We start from the raw sequence: 15393 nt of genomic DNA on the forward strand, positions 1-15393 counted from the left end.
GACCTCTTTCCATGGTTAAATGCGGTGGATCGCGCTTTCAGTTTTGTGCGAATGCCGCCATCCACGGTTTCTGGTTAGGGTAGGTTTTAATAGTTACGGTCTGTACAACATCTCCAATGCACTTCTTTATTAACGCACTCACCAAGTCAGCGTATAGGTCGATGTTGTTCTCTGAGGCTGACCGGAACGTATTCCAGTCCTCGTGATCAAAAAAATCTTGACGCGTGGCTTCCGATTGGTCGGACCAGCATTGAATGGTTCCCGTCACTGGTACATCCTGTTTGAGTTTTTGCCTATAAGAAGGAGCAATATGGCGTCATGGTCGGATTTGCCGAAGGGATGGCAGGGAGGGCAGGGAGGGCTTTGTATGCATCCCGGAAGTTAGAGTAGCAGTGGTCGAGGGTATTGCACATGTGCGAAGCGCAATCACTATGCTGGAAGAATTTAGGTAGGCTTGTTCTCAAATTTGCTTTGTTAAAATCCCCAGCTACAATACATTTAGCCTCAGGATGTATGGTTTCCAGTTTGCATATAGTCCAGTGAAGTTCGTTGATGGCCATCTTGGTGTCTGCTTGAGGGGGAATGTACACAGCTGTAACTATAACTGACGAGAATTCTATTGAAAGGTAAAATTGCCGGCACTTGATTGTAAGGAATTCTAGATTGGGTGAGCAGAAGGACTTGAGTTCCTGTATGTATTTATGATTACACCATGAGTCATTGATCATAAAGCATACACCCCCACTCTTCCCTTTCCCAGAGAGGTGTTTATCTCTGTCGGCTCGATGCATGGAGAAGCCCGATGGCTGAACCGAATCCGACAACATATCCCGAGAGAGCCATGTTTCCGGGAAACAGAGAATGTTACAATCGCCGATGTCTCTCTGGAAGGCAACCCTTGCTCGAATTTCGTCTACCTTGATGTCAAGAGACTGGACATTGGCTAGTAGTATACTCGGGAGCGGTGGGCGATGTGCACATCTACGGGGCCTGGCCAGGTGGCAGCTTTGTCTGCCCCTTCTACGGCATCGTTGTTTTGGATCGCCTACTAGAATTAACTCCATTGTCCTGGGTGATGGTCCGAACAGAGGATGCACTTTAGGAAAGTCGTATTCCTGGTTGTAATGTTGGTAAGTTGACGTTGCTCTTATATCTAATAGTTCTTCCCGGCTGTATGTAATAAGAATTAAGATTTCCTGGAGTAACAATGTAAGAAATAATACATAAAAAAACGGAATACTGCATAGTTTCCTAAGAACTCGAAGCGAGCATGGGAACCAGTTAATAATGTTTTTTTTAGGTTACAGGAATGTTTTTCTAGTCACACAAAAATAAACTCAACAAAGCACCTATGCAAAGGCTGTTGTCGACAACGATGTTGTCACTCATAAACTTATTCCAGTGTCTGCCTGTAAGCTGAAAATCTTTGCCAGTGCATGTTTAGGTTACCTGCCCCTCCCCTCTCTGAACCATAGGCTACTGTACTGACGTTACCATAGGCTACTGTACTGACGTTACCATAGGCTACTTTACTGACCTTACAAGCTTGATTCAGAAGATAGGGAGAGATTTTTTATTAGCTAGAGAAGAAGGGATTAACTTTTTCAATGCTAGTTAAGCATAACATAGGCCTAGTTATCACGTTTCACATTGGATTTATTAACTACAAAAAGGTAAGACGTGTTTTTAATTCTGGTGCCGCTTTGCACACACAAGCTTGTTAGCTATCTAGCTCAAAAGACATTCAAAGTTCCTCCATAGAAGCGGCTCCTCCTAGGTGTAATTCTGTGGAACTAATTCATATAATGCATAACAAGATGCCCAGCGTTTCAAGCCTCCTTCTCAACCCACTCCCTCTCTCTCTCTCTCTCTCTCTCTCTCTCTCTCTCTCTCTCTCTCTCTCTCTCTCTCTCTCTCTCTCTCTCTCTCTCTCCACCCGTAAAACTTCAGTCGCATCTTGCGCCATAGGGTACATTTAAAAAATTAAATGTTAGGTGTTAGATCAGATTTAATATTACAGATAAATTGTGGCTTCCATCATTGTAATTGTCTGCATCATTTCCATAGGCTACAATTGTTTATCCAGCACGCATGTAAACAACTCGCTTGGCTGCTCAATCGTCACTGATTGGTGAAACTGTTGATTTCACAGGTTATAAAAGGAACAGAAAGGAATGATATAAACCTGTACTTTTTGGGGGTTTAAACTGATTCCGAACTTTATTTTGGTGGTCGGCACAGTGGAACAGAACTAAAAAATGGTGGTTCGAAACTATTGGAATTATTTTTGGGTTCCAACACGTTATCCACATATAGCTTGTTGATAGTATGACCATCTGTACAGCATCTATACGATACGATCCAAATAAAGTGTGACCGTATCTTGCCCCCCCCCTTTCCCTCTCTCCATCATCTCTTTTGTTTCCCTCCCTTCTGACCAGATGACCACTACAATACAGCATATTGTATCACATCATGTCCTTTCTGGAATGCAATCAGTGCAGAGATATCATATATCCAGACTGAACGTTTTGAGGGAACAATATTGTAAACAGCATTACAACAAAACCGAGAGCTATCTGTGTATGAGAAATGGAGAAATGGAAGACAAATGCAGCCACTAAACATCTGAAAGTGAGGCCCGAGGGGAAGAGAGGAAGAGTGAAGGTCAGAGAGGAGTGAGAGAAGGAAAGATTGAAAATAAGAAGAGCACACTTAGCTCTTTCCCCAATCTAATTCCAGCCCTCTCACAAACCAGATCAGGTGTGTACCTCTGACAATACAAACCATGTCCCTGTATTTGTACCGCCCCTCATGGGGATCATAAACTCACATAAATGTTCAGCTGATGGATTCCTGGGTCTCTGAGGTATGGGTGGTCTGGGTGATGTAATAGTGTACACAGGTCACCATGTGACCAGACTTTGGCCTTTAAAACAAGAAGGAACAGGCTGTAGTCGAATACCCTGCCTCAGCCACTAACGGTTAAGCTATGTACTATATACATGATGTTTACTATAAGATAAGTATCTCAGCAGTCTTGGAGTCTCCCCATAGATTTTATATAGTATCTGATGTTGTAAATTCGATGGTGATGGTGAGATATCTACTGTATAGTAAAGCTGTCACTATCACCTGTAAGTAATGGTCTCCTCCCTACAGGAGACACTGTATAATCTATAATCACTGGTACTAAACACAGATACACGCTTGGAAATACTGTATCCACCCAACCTTACATGTGAAGTCTTCATGCTTAATTTTTCAGTGCCTTCAGCAACATTGTGTGTGTGTTGTGTTGTAAAGAATGTGAATGAAGAGAGAGAGAGAGAGAGAGAGAGAGAGAGGAGAGAGAGAGAGAGAGAGAGAGAGAGAGAGAGAGAGAGAGAGAGAGACTGATAGTATCATGACACAAGGCGAGACCCAGATGCCGGCACAGGAGGCAGATGGTTGGAGTCTTACAATATTTATTAATCCAATACGGTAAGGCAAGAGAATGGTCGTGGACAGGCAAAAGGGTCAAAACCAGTTCATAGTTCAAAAGGTACCGAAGGGCAGGCAGAATCAAGGTCAGGCCAGGCAGGATGATCAGGCTGGTGGGAAAGTAGTGCAGAGTCAGGCAGGGGTCAAAAATGGGAAGAATAGCAAAAAGAGAATAGCAAAAGGAGTACGGGAAAAACACGCTGGTTGACTTGACTAAACATACAAGACGAACTGGCACAGAGAGACAGGAAACACAGGGATAAATACACTGGGGGGAAAAAGCGACACTTGGAGGGGGTGGAGACAATCACAGGAATAGGTAAAACAGATCAGGGCATGACAGACAGGGAAAGACAGGGAGAGAGAGAGAGGCAGAGAGAGAGAGACTGAGATGGAGAGAGAGGCAGAGAGACTGAGAGGGAGAGAAATAATGACTGGAAGGGAGAGAGAGGGAGAGAGAGAGACATAGGGAGAGCGAGAGACTGAGAGGGAGAGAGGGAGAGAGAGAGACTGAGAGGGAGAGAGAGAGATGGAGAGAGGGAGAGAGAGAGACTGAGAGGGAGAGAGAGAGACTGAGAGGGAGAGAGAGGGAGAAAGAGAAAAAGAGAAAGTATCACTTTATTCGTCTATCCCTCCATCCTCCTCCACTGATACAGAGCAGAGTGCTAATAGCACTGATTACACAAGCGACCATCAGAGTATCTCTCACACACACACACACACACACACACACACACACACACACACACACACACACACACACACACACACACCACACACACACCACACACACACACACACACACACACACACACACACACACACACACACCCCACCCACACACTCCTTTCACAAAACATTATTGTATACAGACAGGCTGAGTGCCTTTTCATTACTGTAGGTGGGGTGCAATTAGCACAATGCTAAATATCTGGCTTATTAGAACATGAGGAGGTCCTCAATCCAGCCTAAAGTAGAAATAGCACAAGGCAGCAGCATGCTATCCACAGTATTCTCTAAGGTTTTAGTCCAGAAATGGCACCAGCATGTCATGTTCTCGTCTTGTTGCAATACACAAGTCAGGGTGACCCATATAATGAGGAATTAGGATCTCCATGAGGTGACCAGACCAGGTTTTAAAACAATATATTAGGCCAGTTGGATCCTCTGCATGACAAACAGACATGACTCTTCATAACCATGAAATAGCTACTGTTTGTTACATCAATCAGAAAGTGTTGTGACATCACAGCTGTGGCAATTGCTCCTGAAAATAACTCCCCAAAAGCTATACAGTGTTTTATTATGAACGAGATGTGAAGTCGTCCGTCTTTGAGCCTGTTTTAATTGACGACAGGCTGCAGGCCTTTGATGTAGAGACTGTAGAAAGAGACAGTGAGAGAGAGAGAGAGAGAGAGAGAGAGAGAGAGAGAGAGAGAGAGAGAGAGAGAGAGAGAGAGAGAGAGAGAGAGAGAGAGAGAGAGAGAATTGATCCACTCTCTCATTAGTGATCTCTTCCATATACCTCCTCTGGTTTGGAGCAACTGTAGACCCACAAGGACTGCTCCTGACAGCCATGTGAGGGGAATAACAGACAGAGACATATGTGTAAGCAGCGGTCAAGGGACAGAGCTTCTAACGTCACCAACTGTTTTCAGGGCCTGAGGAAAAGCTTTTTTACTCAGTTGATGACTTACTGAGCTAGTGCCTGAGAAAGAGACCCCCTGGTTCGCTGGAGTTCTGCTCAATACAAAGGATAAATAATTACACAAGTTGTATAAAATTATGAAGGTTAACAAAACACATTAAAGAAGACATTTGTTTGTATCATTCAGATAACAATGTTGGCTGCCTTTCAACAACAGTGAAAGGGTTCTGAAACAGAGAAAGAGAGAGGAAGATAGAGGGAGATATAGAAAGACGAGCCAGAAACCTCACAGTGTTCATAACCATTCTGAATTGATTATCTGGTCTTGTAGACCTCCCACTAATAGCAGGCATCTCCTGCTGCCTACTCAATCAGAATTACACTGATGTCTATAATCAGTAGCACAGACTCGTATCTGCTTGTCTTCTCATTTAAACAGATGAATGCATCACATTCATGTCCCTCTCTAACCCTAGGCATAGATATAGTATAGTTACTGTAACAGGTACCGTAATCTCACTTTGTGTATGCTGTTCATTATTTTCCTAGAGGCTCCCACACCGGCCCATTTTCTTCCTAGAGGTCCCCACACTGACCCATTTTCTTCCTCGAGGCCCCCACACCGGCCCATTTTCTTCCTAGAGGCCCCCACACCGGCCCATTTTCTCCCTAGAGGCCCCCACACCGACCCGTTTTCTTCGTAGAGGCCCCCACACCGGCCCATTTTATCCAAATAATGATAATTTTGTGGGCAGGCCCACTGGGATAAAAATGGACCAGCCTATCTCTTGTGTGGCTCAGATGGTAGAGCATGGTGCTGTGTGGCTCAGATGGTAGAGCATGGTGCTGTGTAGCTCAGTTGGTAGAGCATGGTCCTGTGTAGCTCAGTTGGTAGAGCATGGTGCTGTGTGGCTCAGATGGTAGAGCATGGTGCTGTGTAGCTCAGTTGGTAGAGCATGGTCCTGTGTGGCTCAGTTGGTAGAGCATGGTCCTGTGTAGCTCAGTTGGTAGAGCATGGTGCTGTGTAGCTCAGTTGGTAGAGCATGGTCCTGTGTGGCTCAGTTGGTAGAGCATGGTCCTGTGTAGCTCAGATGGTAGAGCATGGTCCTGTGTGGCTCAGATGGTAGAGCATGGTCCTGTGTAGCTCAGATGGTAGAGCATGGTCCTGTGTGGCTCAGTTGGTAGAGCATGGTGCTGTGTAGCTCAGTTGGTAGAGCATGGTCCTGTGTGGCTCAGTTGGTAGAACATGGTCCTGTGTAGCTCAGTTGGTAGAGCATGGTCCTGTGTGGCTCAGATGGTAGAGCATGGTCCTGTGTGGCTCAGTTGGTAGAGCATGGTCCTGTGTAGCTCAGTTGGTAGAGCATGGTCCTGTGTGGCTCAGTTGGTAGAGCATGGTCCTGTGTGGCTCAGTTGGTAGAGCATGGTGCTGTGTGGCTCAGCTGGTAGAGCATGGTCCTGTGTGGCTCAGTTGGTAGAGCATGGTCCTGTGTGGCTCAGCTGGTAGAGCATGGTCCTGTGTGGCTCAGATGGTAGAGCATGGTCCTGTGTGGCTCAGTTGGTAGAGCATGGTCCTGTGTGGCTCAGTTGGTAGAGCATGGTCCTGTGTGGCTCAGTTGGTAGAGCATGGTCCTGTGTAGCTCAGATGGCAGAGCATGGTCCTGTGTTGCTCAGATGGTAGAGCATGGTCCTGTGTGGCTCAGTTGGTAGAGCATGGTCCTGTGTGGCTCAGTTGGTAGAGCATGGTCCTGTGTGGCTCAGTTGGTAGAGCATGGTGCTGTGTGGCTCAGTTGGTAGAGCATGGTCCTGTGTGGCTCAGTTGGTAGAGCATGGTCCTGTGTGGCTCAGTTGGTAGAGCATGGTCCTGTGTAGCTCAGTTGGTAGAGCATGGTCCTGTGTAGCTCAGTTGGTAGAGCATGGTCCTGTGTGGCTCAGATGGTAGAGCATGGTCCTGTGTGGCTCAGTTGGTAGAGCATGGTCCTGTGTGGCTCAGTTGGTAGAGCATGGTGCTGTGTAGCTCAGTTGGTAGAGCATGGCCCTGTGTAGCTCAGGTGGTAGAGCATGGTCCTGTGTGGCTCAGATGGTAGAGCATGGTCCTGTGTAGCTCAGTTGGTAGAGCATGGTGCTGTGTGGCTCAGGTGGTAGAGCATGGTCCTGTGTGGCTCAGTTGGTAGAGCATGGTCCTGTGTGGCTCAGTTGGTAGAGCATGGTCCTGTGTAGCTCAGTTGGTAGAGCATGGTGCTGTGTGGCTCAGTTGGTAGAGCATGGTGCTGTGTGGCTCAGATGGTAGAGCATGGTGCTGTGTGGCTCAGATGGTAGAGCATGGTGCTGTGTGGCTAAGATGGTAGAGCATGGTGCTGTGTGGCTCAGATGGTAGAGCATGGTCCTGTGTGGCTCAGTTGGTAGAGCATGGCCCTGTGTAGCTCCATTGGTAGAGCATGGTCCTGTGTGGCTCAGATGGTAGAGCATGGTCCTGTGTGGCTCAGTTGGTAGAGCATGGTGCTGTGTGGCTCAGATGGTAGAGCATGGTGCTGTGTAGCTCCATTGGTAGAGCATGGTCCTGTGTGGCTCAGTTGGTAGAGCATGGCCCTGTGTAGCTCCATTGGTAGAGCATGGTCCTGTGTGGCTCAGTTGGTAGAGCATGGTGCTGTGTGGCTCAGTTGGTAGAGCATGGTCCTGTGTAGCTCAGTTGGTAGAGCATGGTCCTGTGTGGCTCAGTTGGTAGAGCATGGCCCTGTGTAGCTCCAGATTGGTAGAGCATGGTCGCTGTGTGGCTCAGATGGTAGAGCATGGTGCTGTGTGGCTCAGATGGTAGAGCATGGTGCTGTGTGGCTCAGATGGTAGAGCATGGTGCTGTGTGGCTCAGATGGTAGAGCATGGCCCTGTGTAGCTCCATTGGTAGAGCATGGTCCTGTGTGGCTCAGTTGGTAGAGCATGGTGCTGTGTGGCTCAGATGGTAGAGCATGGTGCTGTGTGGCTCAGTTGGTAGAGCATGGCCCTGTGTAGCTCCATTGGTAGAGCATGGTCCTGTGTGGCTCAGTTGGTAGAGCATGGTGCTGTGTGGCTCAGATGGTAGAGCATGGTGCTGTGTGGCTCAGATGGTAGAGCATGGTGCTGTGTGGGTCAGATGGTAGAGCATGGTGCTAGCAACACCAGGGTTGTGTGTTCTATTCCAACTGGGGACAGGTATGAAAATGTATGTACTCATTACTGTAAGTTGCTCTGGATAAGAATGTCTGCTAAATGACAGATGTACATTTGCCAGAAATGCAGTTCATTTTTTGATCATTGAAAAGCAATGAACATAAGAGAGTACACAGCACAGTGCACATTCAGTCAAGTGTCTTCTCACCTTAGCCGTTCATGAATGACAACCCACAAGTGACCAGCTATGTAGAGGGGATACTTCCAAGAGAGCTACTGTATGTTTGTGGGTATGAATTATAAGTGAGTCCAACAGAGAAACAATTATCAGGGATAACCACCCTCCTCCACCCTCTATCCCTCCACCCCCCCGTGCTCTCATTATACTAACAACAAAGTCTATACTTTATATTCTCTCTGTCTCTCTCTCTCCTGTCACATGCATAGGCATACAGAGGATCATCTTCCTCCTCCCTGATCTTGACCTCTTTGGAGTCTCCATTAAACTTTATCTAAGAAATGGCAGAAGTAGATGGAATGGAAATAGTCTATTCAACTTTGACCATTACATTGTGTTACTGGCTACAGATTTGACAAACACATTAACCTTTTCAATGACCTTTCAGGCCTTATTCATTATAAAAAATGTTTCTGTTCTATTCTCAAAAGAGACGCTGTGCCCTGTTGCCAGGAGGTGATAACCATATAGATGAATAGATCTCAACATTGCATCTGTGCCATTATGTCTGTGACATTTTACATGAACATTTCTGTCATTTAGCAGATGGTCCTATCCAGAGCAACTCACACTTAGTGCATTTATCTTAAGATAGCTAGGTTGGACAACCACATATCACAGTCATAGTAAGTAAATTGTTCCTCAATAAAGAAGCAAAGTCAGAGCTAGTAAGGGGGAAAAAGTCAAGTGCGAGTGTTAGTTCACAAAAGGCTTTTATTCAATGTTTTTCTCGGGGTGGGGAGGGGGGGGGTGTGTAAAGCTAATACTGGTGATTTACTGCCCCCTACAGTGCTGGAGTATTGAACCAAATCTTGTGTGTCATTCATTTATTGATGACAGTGATAGCTTAAAGCCATTTACAAACTAGGCAAAACAATATGAAGAAGACAATGCTCTGATCATTAGCTGATTACTCCCAACCAGTGTTGGGGGTAATGTGTTACAAAATTAATGAGTTACGTAGCCAGATTACTTTTATGATTAACGGAGTATAGTAGAGTGTTACTTTTTCACATTGGGTAATATTATTACAGTTACTTTGTCAAACAACACGTGCGCTACTTTCAGAATTATATCTCTACCGGGCGCATTTCCATGATCCAATCTCAACTTGTTTCCTCATTTAGTTCTCGAGCAAGTGGAGAAAGGCTGTTCGGAGAAATGTCATGACAGCTCTCCATAGAAATGTATAGAGGGCGCACCTCCTATCTTTTCCATTGATCATTTCTGTGACACTAAACCCCATAGAGGGCTTCACCTTCTAGTGGCAAGTGTGCCATCTATACATATCTATGGGATTTTCAATGAAAAGATAGGAAATCTGTACAGATGTTTGGCTTACACTATATATGGCTAATTGAGCAGCCCGTATGATAGATCAGCACTTGTAGACTAGCACAGGAAAGCAGTGTCACAGATGAAAGGCGAAACTAGTGATCAAACCTGAGGTAGTAAGTAGCCTCTCTTGGTAGAGCGCATGTGGCTCGCCTTGCTCCCAGCGACAGTCAAACCAAAGTAACGCAAAGTAATATAACTAGTAATATAACTAGTAATTTAACGCGTTACATTCCACACAAAGTAATATTGTAAAGCAGTGGTCACCAACCTTTTCTGAGTCAAGATCACTTTTTGAATCAAAATGCATGCCGAGATCTACTGCTTCAATTTTTTACGTAAGTCTATGCAACATTAACCTATTAATAACAGTTCTGTAGCAATTACGTTTGTAGTAGGCTATATATATGTTATCACTGCATATCTGCTATGCTTGAATTTCCCTGCCAATGTTGTTCTTCTCAGACCATTTTGAAATGATATAACAAAAAATGCAGGTAGCCTGTATGATCACACGGGTAATAGATCATTTGTCGAATTACTTTTCAGGCACAGCTGAGTAAGCATAATAATGAACTATTTTTATTAATTTACTGGACTGATCTGATGGTCAGTTTGAGAGAAGGGAGAGAGCAGGGGTGAGGCTGCCTCTCAACCGACTCACAGTCTCTCCCTCTCTCCGCTCTCCTTGTCTCCGCTCTCCCTCGCTTCGCTCTCCCTCTCTCCGCTCTCCCTCTCCTCACTCTCCCTCTCCTCGCTCTCCCTCTCTCCGCTCTCCCTCTCTCCGCTCTCCCTCTCTTCACTCTCCCTCCCTCCGCATAGAAAAGGGGACACTGTCTTCCAGCTGACAGCGAAATTCAAGTTGCACTGCATTATTTCTGCCTCATGCACCAATTCATGTTGTTAATCCCATGTCCAGATAAAGGGAAATATTCCTCAATATAAAAGTGACAAGCACCTAATAATAACGTCACAATATGGAAACACTTTGCTATAGGCTACTCATTCATTGCAGCTGATTGTAGCTCATTTTATGGCTTATAAAAGTGTTGAACAACGTGTTGGCAGTACTGAAAAACTATTTTCATGAACTTACTCATAAAAACAGCAGTGTTTTGCTGTATTTGTTCAGTCTATCTCTAGTCATGGTTTTAAAAAAGTTGAAATCTCACAGTATCAACTTTGCTGTGCGCTCAAGCCTTCTTTTTACAGTCTACGGCTCAAGTAAACTGTGGACACATTGTGATCTGAGCTATCTGATTAGCTAATGGTGGGCCTGTAGGTGCACTTGATTTGCTCTCTGTGCCTGCCGGTAGGCGGAGTTCTATCTTCAGACATATGAAATGGATCAAAATGGGACACTTTGCCTTCCCGGCACTAGGGCTGCTGAATAAAGTGTACCTACAACTAACAACACAAAACTATATATATTTTTTTTGGAAAGCAAGGCTTTATCCAACGTTGTTTTTACATAAATGTTTGGTGATCGACTAGGAATGCCTTGGAGATCAACCAGTCGATCCCGATCGACGGGTTGGTGACCACTGTTGTAAAGTAACAAGGTATTTTTGTTAACTCTAACGAGTAATATGTAATATATAACTTTTTAAAGTAACTAATACCCAACATTGCTCCCAACCCATAGGACTCCCCACCCATAGGAATCCCCACCCAGTTGATTACTTTAAAATTGTGGAAGCCCTCAATGGCAATTTCCATGCAAAAACTGCTTATTTCCATGTAATGATCTCTATACATTTTCTCTATGATGATGACACACTGTCATTTATTTCCCTGTTCCTCCAATTATACTGTGATCTACTGTCTGTTAGAGTTCACAGTGGACCCATCAAACACGGCACAAATCCGCTATTCGTCTAGCTTGCTTACAGAAAGTGACACACTGTGTTAACATCCGCTCTTTCTGCCTCCTGTGTGTGTTGCACGTACATCCATGCGTGCATGTGAGTCTCTCATGGTGTCTTATGGAGTGGGATGAGATCAGGTGCTAAGATCCAGTGTGTGTGTGTGTGTGTGTGTGTGTGTGTGTGTGTGTGTGTGTGTGTGTGTGTGTGTGTGTGTGTGTGTGTGTGTGTGTGTGTGTGTGTGTGTGTGTGTGTGTGTGTGTGTGTGTGTGCGTGCCTGCGTACCTGTGTGTGTGTGTGCCAGGGTGTCGTACAGAGTGGGATGAGATCAGATGCTGGTCACGGGCTGAGGTGGGCCAGATTGTCAACGTCTCCTGCTCAGACGTCTCCCAGCTCTTCGCCAACAAAGGTAATGTAACATCTCACCTTTAACTTGACCTTTGACCCTTTGATATATGAGTGGTTTGTTCCTGGGCATGCCTCTGCTTCTGCTTCTGCTTGCTCTTTGCTGATGTAAAAAGTGCTTTGTAAATAAATGTGATTGATTTATTGATTGACCTTTGAACCTAGCCTAAACCCACTCAGCTCAGTGGGGAGAAGTTTATATAGCCAGAACCACTCAAGCTTCTGAAGAGGTGAAAGGGAGGATGTCAGTGTGTGTTTTTCCTGTTCACTACATTGATGTATGTGGAAGGATCAGAGGGGAAAGCTTCTACAGTTTAGTATTGCTATTAAAGTTGCTATTTTGGGTCATTTATAAAGCATACAAACACAGTAGAAACTATTCTATCAGTTAAATAATAACACAACTGAGTAGTCAAGTGTTTGGTAAGTATCCCTGGGGATCTATGTTATGGTCTTAGAAACTAGAAGTCATTCTAAGATCATTCAAGACAGAGGATTACATTAATTCCTCCCCATCCTGAAGGAAACTTGGCATGTTTATATAGGCTATGACCATCCTCCTCTCCTCCTCAGCCCCAGCCATAGCCAGCTGGCTACCCTAAAGAAAACATACACAGTTATAGCCTCTCTCATGGCTCGTAAAATGGTTGACATTAGATAAGGCGTGTAAATGAGACATGTTCATCACACTCACAGAGACACATAGCTGTGTTCGTGTGTTTTATGTTCTTAAAATGACTCACAGAGAGAGAGAGAGAGAGAGAGAGAGAGAGAGAGAGAGAGAGAGAGAGAGAGAGAGAGAGAGAGAGAGAGAGAGAGAGAGAGAGAGAGAGAGAGAGAGAAGTGCAGAATATTCATTGAGTGTACAAACCATTAGGGAAACCTTCCTAATATTGAGATGCACCCCTCAATTTGTAGGGGCATGGACTACAAGGTGTGGAAAGCTTTTCACAGGGATGCTGGCCCATGTTGACCCCAATGCTTGCCATAAGTTGGCTAGATGTCCTTTGGGTGGTGGACCATTCTTGATACACACAGGAAACTGTTGAGCGTGAAAAATTCAGCAGCGTTGCAGTTCTTGACACACTCAAACCGTTGCGCTTGGCACCTACTACCATACCCCGTTCAAAGGCACTTAAAGTCTTGCCCATTCACCCTCTGAATGGCACAAATACACAATACATGTCATACTAAACTACATGGAATTGTTTTAAGAAGGTCATACCAAGGATCATTTAGCTATTTGATTTTAAATTTTAAGACCCCATGAAGTAACAAAGAAATACACTACTGTTCAAAAGTTTGGAGCCACTTAGAAATGTCCTTGTTTTTGAAAGAAAAGCACATTTTTTGTCCAATTAAAATAACATCAGATTGGTCATAAATACAGTGTAGACATTGTTAATGTTGTAAATAACTATTGTAGCTGGAAACGGCAGATTTTTTTAATTGAATATCTACATAGGCGTACAGAGGCCCATTATCAGCAACCATCACTCCTTTGTTCCAATGGCACGTTGTGTTAGCCAATCCAAGTTTATCAGGCTAATTGATCATTAAAATACCCTTTTGCAATTATGTTAGCACAGCTGAAAACTGGTGTTCTGATTAAAGAAGCAATAAAACTAGCCTTCTTTAGACTAGTTGAGTATCTGGAGCATCAGCATTTGTGGGTTCGATTACACACTCAAAATGGCCAGAAACAAAGAACTTTCTTCTGAAACTCGTCAGTCTATTCTTGTTTTGAGAAATGGCTATTTCATGCGAGAAATTGCCAAGAAACGGAGTTCTGGTACAACACTGTGTACTACTCCCTTCACAGAACTGGCTCTAACCAGAATAGAAAGAGGACAAGTACATTAGTTTGAGAAACAGATGCCTCACAAGTCCTCATCTGGCAGCTTCATTAAATAGTACCCGCAAAACACCAGTTTTCAACATCAACAGTGACTCCGGGATGCTGGTCTTCTAGGCAGAGTTCCTCTGTCCAGTGTCTGTGTTTTTTAGCCCATCTTAATCTTTTCTTTTTATTGGCCAGTCTGAGATTCTACAAGATGGCGCCGACAGAGATGGTCGTGTCACTTCGCGTTCTTAGGAAACTATGCAGTATTTAATTTTTGTATTATTTCTTACATTGTTACCCCAGGAAGTCTTATTACATACAGCCCGGAAAGAACAACTGGATATAAGAGCAACGTCAACTTACCAACATTACAACCAGGAATACGACTTTCCCGAAGTGGATCCTCTGTTCGGACCACCACCCAGGACAACGGATCTGATCCCAGTAGGCCACCCAAAACAACAGTGCCGCAGAAGGGGCAGACAAAGCGGTCTTCTGGTCAGGCTCCGTAGATGGGCACATCGCTCACCGCTCCCGAGTATACTACTCGCCAATGTCCAGTCTCTTGACAACAAGGTATACAAAATTTGAGTAAGGGTTGCCTTCCAGAGAGACATCAGAGATTGTAACATTCAGCTACACAAACAGTGTAGCTATTCACTCCGCAAGATAATTAAACAAGCTAAGTGTCAGTATAGAGACAAAGTAGAGTCGCAATTCAACGGCTCAAGCTCGAGACGTTTGTGGCAGGGTCTACAGTCAATCACAGATTACAAAAAGAAAACCAGCCCCATCACGGACCCCGTCGTCTTGCTCCCAGACAAATGAAACAACTTCTTTGCTCGCTTTGAGGACAGTGCAGTGCCACTGACACGGCCCGCTTTTTTCACCGTGGCCAACGTGAGTAAAACATTTAAATGTGTTAACCCTCGCAAGGCTGCCGGCCCAGACGGCATCCCTAGCCGCGTCCTCAGAGCATGCGCAGACCAGCTGGCTGGTGTGTTTACGGACATATTCAATCAATATCTATCCCAGTCTGCTGTGCCCACATGCTTCCAGAGGGCCACCATTGTTCCTGTTCCCAAGAAAGCTAATGTATCTGAGCTAAACGACTATCGCCCCGTAGCACTCACCTCCGTCATCATGAAGTGCTTTGAGAGACTGGTCAAGGATCATTTCACCTCCACCCTACCTGATACCCTAGACCCACTCCAATTTGCTTACCGCCCCAATAGGTCCACAGACGACGCTATCGCCATCACACTGTTCACTGCCTTAACCCATCTGGACAAGAGGAATACCTATGTAAGAATGCTGTTCATCGACTACAGCTCAGCATTTAACACCATAGTACCCTCCAAACTCGTCATTAAGCTCGAGACCCTGGGTCTTGACCCCGTCCTGTGCAACTGGGTCCTGGACTTTCTGACGGGCC

General features: G+C 45.0%; 1 protein-coding gene across 1 annotated transcript in view; it reads left to right on the top strand.

Annotated features, from left to right (window-relative positions):
• ghrhrb (growth hormone releasing hormone receptor b) overlaps window positions 1-15393 on the top strand; it is a 60711-nt gene that overhangs the window by 24494 nt on the left and 20824 nt on the right. The window contains exon 3 of the mRNA XM_014123307.3: window positions 12015-12119. Coding sequence (XP_013978782.1) covers window positions 12015-12119 — 105 coding nt within the window. The remainder of the gene's footprint in view (window positions 1-12014; window positions 12120-15393) is intronic.

This window comes from Salmo salar, chromosome 10 (genome assembly GCF_965601325.2).
Source record: "Salmo salar chromosome 10, fSalSal1, whole genome shotgun sequence".
Classification (NCBI taxonomy): domain Eukaryota; kingdom Metazoa; phylum Chordata; class Actinopteri; order Salmoniformes; family Salmonidae; genus Salmo; species Salmo salar.